Raw genomic sequence first — 7,948 nt, 5'->3', positions numbered from 1 at the left:
AGAAAAATCCCACTAAACAGCTAGAGCCACTATTTATAAAGCACTTACACATTGCATGGCCCTGTACTGACATGTTTACATTCTCACTAATCCTTAAAACTCTAAAAGGTAAGTACTATTACTATCCATGTTTTGCAGTTGAGGAGGCTTCAAACTTAAACATTCATTAAAATCAGTAAACATTATGCAGCAAGAAGTGATGGCTATGGGATTTGAACTGGGGTACGCCTGATCGCAGTACTGACCAATATTGTCATCCACTAGGCTCTACTGAGATTTATACCAGACTAAGTCAAAATTCTGAAAAACAACAACAACAATTTCATCTCCTCCACCCTTAACTTTTCCTTCTCTGCCACACAAGTTCTTGTAGGCAGGTAGGTGTGCCGCTCCCTATACTTAGCCTCTCCCACGCCCTCTGCAATCTTTCTCTTTTGCTGCTGGGAGCGTTAGAGAATGCTACTGCAGCTGGTGAGTGGGCAGGTGCAGCCACCATCTGCTCTAGGAGTCCAAATGCGCACAAGAACTTCGCACCCAGGACCTGGCCCAGGCACCACACATTCCAGAATCTGCTGGGGACAAGGCTAACCCCGCCCCCTCGCGGTGACGATTGGCTGAACCATTCCTGAGTGCAAGACACGGATTAATGAAGGCGGGCGTCTCCTCTGTTAAGTTAGGGCGAGACGTCTCTAAGGAGGTAAGACCCGCTGAGGGCTGTGTGAATGGGGGCTTCAGTTCTTTCTGCCCGAAGGGTCCTTGAGAAACCTGTTTGTTTTTCCCGGCGTTTGTCTCCACCCATCCCTTTCTCTCATTGGCCAGGCCTCGTAGGCGGCTGTGTTTCCATTGGCCAGGGGGCGGTGTCTGTCCCTGGCCAGGGTGGGGGCGGGGCCTCCGCCGCGCTGAGCTTGCCCTTGTGTCTGGAGCTCTGTAGAGCTGCCGCCACCGCCGCCGCCGCTGCCGCCGCCGCCGCCGCCGCCGCTGCCGCCGCCGCCGGTGCCTCTGCTGCTGCTGCAGCCCAAGCATCCGGGAGCCGCCGCCGTCGCCGCTGCCGCCACAACCGCTGCTTCTACCGCTGCCACCTCCCCTCCCAGGACCCCGAGACACCCTGAGCACGAGCGGCGGCTGCTGCTTGCTTGCTCCCCCTCTGCCCCCGCCCCTCCCTTCCGTGACCTACCCACTCCTTGCAGCCCTAGCCCGCACCTTTTCCAACACCCCGGCATCCCTGCACCACCTGCTCGGGCAGCCCCGGCGGGCTCTGGGACTTGCTGTGCGCGCCGAGAGGAAGGCAAGCTCCGAACCCGTGCCTGGCTGACGGGCTATCGCGGCTGCACCACAGGCAGGAGGAGGAGAAGAAACTATTTCGCTCACCGAAACCCCATTCTGCGGGTGCTTCGCAGCTACCGCTTCTGCTGCCTCCAATCCAGGTCCGAGGGTTCGAACACCGCAGCGGCGGGGACGGTGGGTCCAACAGGCTCCGGGAGGACACCGGCGGAGCCCTGCACTCTGGTGTCCCACTCACCAGCATCTCCTTGCCCCCTCGTTCCTTCCCTAACCCATTAGAGAAGGGACCATGATTTGGAAACGCAGCGCCGTTCTCCGTTTCTACAGTGTCTGCGGGCTCCTGCTACAAGGTAATCCCCGCCCCGCCGCGGGGAGCATCAACTTCACGCCCATTCCCCATCATCCCCACTCCACCCCATATTTCCACTCTCCCCTTTCAGTTCCCCAGTCCCCGGCGATTTCCACCCCCTCCCCCTACTCCCCGGTGCGGCAGGGGGCAGTGGCAGTTTGCTCCAGACCCTCGAATCTCTAGCACTGGCTCAGCCTTGCTCTCCCAGCAGTCAGCCCCTTTACGCGGCACCTTTCGCCTTTTCATTCACCTGAGCCTCCTACATCTCTCACTCTCAGTCCCCGCCAGCCACCCCCCCCCACCTCCCACGCCTTTTGGCTGGCAACTTGTGCCTTCTCTGAACATTATACCCTCCCACCAACCCCCACCAGCCACCTCCCACATCACGCTCCTGACCGACCCTCTCCATCCTTGTCATCTGTCTAACCTCCCCCTTTTCGGGTCGCCTTTCTCTTTCCCCTTTTCCCACCATCATCATATCCGTGTATCTTTAAAAAGTGAGTGAGAGCCTGGGAGCGAGCTACCGAGACGGCGAGAACAGCAGCAGCGGCACCGTGTGCATTGCAATAACATCCCCGGGGGGGGGAAATGTGTTGTGAGACGTGTCATTCACCTAAGAAGAGAGAGGAGACTGTGTCTGGGATTTAAAAAGAAAAAAAAAAAAAAAAAAGAAAGAAAGAAAGAAAAGAAAGAAGGAAAGAAAAGAGAGAGAGGGAGAAAGAAAAAAGGGGGGAAAGAGAAAAAGAATAAATCAAGAAATAAAAAAAGGGAAAGGGGAAGGGAAAAATTTAAAGACCCAAAAACACTTTATCAACAAACCTGTTTTTTATTAATCAGTCTGTGTGGTTTTCTGTTCTTTTGCTTGTCTTTCTTTCTTTCTTTTTTTTCTTTTTCGTTAAGCAAAGAAATATATGCACCTAAGCAGTTACTTTACTGCTAAGGGATTTTCGCTTGGATTCCCTACCTCTCCATCCGCTCTGCTCTCTGCCGCTTCTTTTCGTAATTAATATTATCCTTTCACGTGAAATGTAAGAACCCCTGCGACCGCAGTGGAGGGAAACCTCACAAAACGCTGTTATTATGCAAATCACTGGGTTTGGATGCGGAGTGGCTAGGGAACTGGGGTGCACTTTTCCTCAGACCCTCTCTTTTGGAGGAGGGAGGAGGGGTCTGTGTGGAATGGGAGGACGACGCTGGTTATGAAATGAATGGCAATGTATAGAGAAGGAGTGCATGAGGAGAGCACACTTTGGGTGGTGGTGGAGGCAGGGGCGGCATGCTAGGGCTGGGTGGGCAGGGGCTGTAAGGCAGAAAATTGTTGCTTTTAAGAGAGTAGTAATATAGGGATGCGGCTTGAGCGTGAGATACAGGAAGGATGAATGTGAAATGATGGTCGTTAGGATTTTTAAAGCTAGGTGACTCTTGATTTCTTGATAAATCTTTGCCCATCTCTAACCCCTCTGTCATCATTTCTGTACTTGTGAGAAAGATAAGTTGATCAAATGTATTTGTCCCTGGGTAAAAGGAATCTTGAAGTAAGACACAAGTAGACCCACAGGCGTGCAAAACCCAATCGGCCTTTGGAGGATTTAAATGAGGTCAATGAACCATCTTTCAGCAAGTTCTTGGAATACATCCTGTCTCCTATCCTCCAGGATATAGACTGGGACGTATTTTATTTATGCATATTTGTGAATGTGAAAGAAGAGATAGTGGACAGAATTTTTCTGAATTAACTAACTGACCTTGCAGAGATATTTCTTACAATATTTTGTGTGTTTTATGTTGGATGTAAATTTCAGATATGTCATGTGCCAGAATCCCTGAGAAGGCAGACAGCCTTCTTCCTGCTTACGCTGCCTCGTCCCATTTCCTACAGTTCACTCCCCCACCCTCTCACAAGTAACCTCGGGTGGCTGACACATTACTTAGGTTTCTAATCCATGCTGAAACGTGCTTCTAGATACCCGATTTCACCTCTCAGTAACTTGCATTTCTCAGCTCTGCGTGTGTGTGTGTGTGCGCGCGCGCGCGCACGGGCGCGCGCGTGTGTGTATGTGTGTGTGTGTGCGCGCGCGCACTCCATGCCGGGTAGTGGGAGTGTGATGTGGGAAAATCAGTTAATTTGGTGATTGCGATGAAAATTCGACACTGCTGGATGTGTTTTCCCTGCCAATCTGTGTGTGCTGGCCCCGGCACGTCATTGCACTCACTGCTGGGCTGGTGTGAGAAGATTATTTATTATAGAGCATCTGGGCAATGGACTGCACTTGGGGGTCGCCTCCTCTCTGCCTTCAACATTTCCCGTGAATTGTCTATTCAGTGCGCTGCAAAATAACTGTCTGCTGCTGTCTCATTCTCTCTCAACCTGGAGGAGGATTTACTCTTTCTCTACCCGGAGAGATTCCATCAGCTGCATTCTCTTTTATTAAGGGCATGGATCTCTTTTATTAAGTATGTAAACCAATTATTAAGAAAGTGCTGCTTTTCACAGCAGACTAGGGGTGGTGGTGAAAGGGGTGTGGGTATGCCAGAGAAAATGCACCACTGCAACCAACAGCAGCACCAGCATCAGGTCCAAATATATAAATAAATAAGCGTCCTATACAGCAACCAGGGAAAGAGCAGCAGCCCAGCAATGTCTGGGTACTTATGAGCATCCTAGATCAGGCCATATTAATACACCAAAGGAGAGAAGAGGATTTAAAGAAAAAGAAAAGAAACAAAACAAAAAACTATGGGGGGGGGCGCGCAGAGCACCACTGGATTGTCTTCTCATGTTTATGGCTGCCTTATATTTATCAAACACTGTTCCACAGACACATCACACTTTGTTGATATTGTCAGTTCCTGCTCAAATTGCTCATGCCTTCCTTGTCTTACTCTTGGCTAAAAACATTGCTTCAGGGTCCAGGTTTGTGTTTCTTCCACCACCCTACTGTTTTATTAGGACTTGGTTAGGTTGTAAAATGAAAGCTTTATTTCCTGGACACAGATTAAATACTTAGCACGTCTTTCCTTCCTATGTGCAGGAGGGGAAGGGTGCCGGGGGAACTAGTGAGCAACTGATTTTGGCTAGAAGGAGTCTGTTCTGCCTGCCGGTAGTTATGACTAGGCAGATGCTATAGGCAGTCTACATCTTCTCATTTTTAGCTTTATCAGAACTATGGTGGTATTCTGTCATTTAAGTAATACTAATTAATTTATTTATCCTTTGTATTATTATCCCCTTTCTTGCACTTGCCTTATTTTAGACAAGAAGACTCATTTGATAACGTATCTTCTCTGTGTTTTACCTTGTCACCAATATTTTGCTTTTTCTGGGAAGCAAAGCCAACCTTTTGGCTTGTTAATATAGAGTTAATGAACCAGTGGTGAGAATCAAGTCACTGATAAAATAAGTAAAAAAAAAAAAGTCTTAAATAGTTCTATTCTACAAATCTACCAGCTTGTCTTCAACGGATTCTTAGGAAATGGAAATGGATCATTAGATGGAAAATAAACATATTTCTGACCAAAGCACAACTTGGAATGTAGACTACTTAGATAACAAAATTTGCTTCAGTGTTACTTTATGGGGCATCTTTTCTTATTTTCCTCCATCACAGACAGAGGAAAAATCTGGATTAAGGGTAGGGAACAGTTTAGAGAAATGAATTTCTTTAGAAGGAGGCGTGCAAAAGCTTACCACCTGTAACTAAAACCTCTCTTGGTTACAGAATAGATCCAGTTCAATTGCTAACCCTGGCTGAAGCTGTATCCCCTTTCCATGCCTGAGGGGGCACTGCAAAGATGGAGACTGTCTTGTTTAGCACAAGAAAAGAGTCCTAGAAAGGGCAAAAAAGAAAGGACAAAATATAACCAGAAAATAGACATGCATAGAGATTTTGTTGAGAACTTTGTTTCCTTTTTAGAGTTGGTCTTACAGAAAAACCCATCCAACACAAATACTGGGACTTCAGGGTTTGGTTTGGTTTTGTCTTGTTTTGTTTTCCATGAGACATTTTGGAAAATGAATTATTATATTTGGAAAGAAAGACTTTCAAATTGAAGGTCAATTGGACATACATATTACTAGCCTCAGTGTGTTACATAAACCTCCCCTTACATTTTTAGAAAGTACATTATAAAGTACAAAATACACCTACATACACTTAATAAAATACGATAACTTAATACTACCTAAAAGCACATCTCTCCCATTCATGTCCTTCTACATGTAATAACCTTAGTCTTGTCAAGCTCATTTCTTATGCTGAATGCAGTTCCTGCATTCCTCCCTTTATTGATTAACAGCTGAAACTTTGAAAAGTAGAATCTGTACATAAGAGCCAGTGACTATGATTTAAACAGTCAAACCCCAGACACTTAGTAATTAAGAAAATCTCCCTGCAAATATGAGGAGTTTCTGGACTAATTTTCTATCAAGATGTGGAAGCTTACTTCATTGTCTTTTCCCCATTTCTACCACTATTAGAACCATGGGAGCATAATAGGACAAAAGTAAGCATCAGTTGAAAGACCTCTTTCTGCCTTCTCCACTGGAAGATCAGATACTTGAGAACTATTTGCCCCGCATTTAATAGATGCCATTTTTTTAAAGAAAAAATTATTTGAATTTCTTAGCAAATGGAAGTGCAAAAATGCTGGAAGACAAAAACTGAATCATGCATTTTAAAGTGACCTAAAATCAGCATCGAATAATATCAATTTTCTTTGAAAAGAAATCGATGGGGTATCAGATGATTGAGACAAGTAAGGTTTATTTATTATGAAGAATTTGGAGTACAGTAATAATATAAATAGACCTATCATATTGATGTTTTCTTTGATAATGCTGATGTGTGTTCCATGAGATTTATTGAGAAAGAGTCCTTATTTTAATAGACTCGTTAAACATCCTTGGCAAAATCACCCATGGTGTGACAGCTGACTGAGTAGGTTGAGGAATCAGTGAGAAGGAAATCACAAACTGAGGAAGCTGAACTCAGAAGCTGAAGTTAGAGTTCTTTGTGGCAGATATTAGTTTACCTGGTTTACTGTTTACCCTCTTAGAACAGCTCTAGCGCACAATGATTGTTAAACTTAAGCTTCCTGAGGGCAAGCCCTGAGCCTTTGCTATCTGTGCAATCTTCTTATTCTTAATTTAGTGGATGCATAATAAATGGTGTTGGATTGAATAATAGGTATGTCCTAATTAGTTCTGATGGAATTAAATAGTTGCCTCTCTTCATAATATGTCAGCACTTAAACTTTGTCAAATAATGCCACAAGAGTTAATTATAACATTTTGTAGGCTGTATTGGTTTAGGAAACAGTTTTCCTATAGGAAAGTATATAGCAATGGCTTTTGATATACATCTTTAAATGAATACAATCTGATCAGTTGTTCTTGCCATGACATTTCCCTACCCATTTCTTTTTATTTTCCCTTGATTTCAAATCCCCAATATTTCGCACTAGATCAGATCACCAATTCATTTCATGAAAAAAGGAAGGGCATGATTTAAATTTACTGATTTAACCTAAAATATTTAAAAGGACAAGTTCATTGCCAACATTTTATTTGAAAATGTCAAGCATTTTTGGAGTGCAGTTTTGTAGTATCAAAGAAAGGCATCTTCTGCAAATTCCTTGTGTAAAGAGGTGGGTGAGGATTAACCTAGAGCTGTGGCAGCTGAAGCCCCCTGCTGTGTGATGATGCAAATGGCATCTCAGGCCTAATGTGCTCTGCAGCGGCCGGCGAACGCACAGGAAAGCCCTCATGTGGCAAGAGTGAAATGGGAAGTCTTTTCATAGCTTGCAGTAGACATGAACCATCCTTCAGTTTTATATAACCAGAAATAACCCAGACAGTATTTCTAATCATGTGAGCTCATGACAAAGCATAATAAAGAATGAATACATATTTTGTTTGGAGATTAATGTAATAAATAAATCCTAATAAAATTATCAATGCTCTCATCAGACACATGGTGAAGAGTTTATGTTCTTGCAAACTATCAGGGACATGAGCCAGTTTCATGAAGATAAATAGTGAAGTTAAAAATAGGATTTCTATGCAGTTGTTTACATGTGTTGGACCTAATAAATACTGGGCTAGGAAATATTCTGTTATCCTCTTCTTTTAGTGAGTAAGGAATCAGTCCTTTGTTGTTGTTGTTGTGAGTTATTATTATTATTATTAGAGCATTTCTTGTATTACGAGGATACAGTAGTTTTAAAAGAAATAGAAATTACCTGTTCAGTGTATGTTCATGTAGTTTAGCTCCATGAAGTGGAATTTGTGTTAACATCAAATCAGTAGAGAATATTTCC

The 7,948-nt window shown here is 44.3% G+C and overlaps 1 protein-coding gene across 3 annotated transcripts in view; it reads left to right on the top strand.

The window, feature by feature from the left end:
• Window positions 1-944: 944 nt before the first annotated feature.
• CADM2 (cell adhesion molecule 2) overlaps window positions 945-7,948 on the top strand; it is a 1,012,057-nt gene continuing 1,005,053 nt past the window's right edge. For all 3 annotated transcript variants that reach the window (XM_081798557.1, XM_081798566.1, XM_031041510.2), the window contains exon 1: window positions 945-1,631. In XM_081798557.1, coding sequence (XP_081654683.1) covers window positions 1,571-1,631 — 61 coding nt within the window. In that variant the 5' untranslated portion in view covers window positions 945-1,570. The remainder of the gene's footprint in view (window positions 1,632-7,948) is intronic.

The sequence above is a fragment of the Leptonychotes weddellii genome, chromosome 1 (genome assembly GCF_054177405.1).
Source record: "Leptonychotes weddellii isolate Sample4059 chromosome 1, ASM5417740v2, whole genome shotgun sequence".
Classification (NCBI taxonomy): domain Eukaryota; kingdom Metazoa; phylum Chordata; class Mammalia; order Carnivora; family Phocidae; genus Leptonychotes; species Leptonychotes weddellii.
The sequence above is the reverse complement of the archived record's forward strand: the minus strand, read 5'-3'. Positions and strand labels throughout refer to the sequence as shown.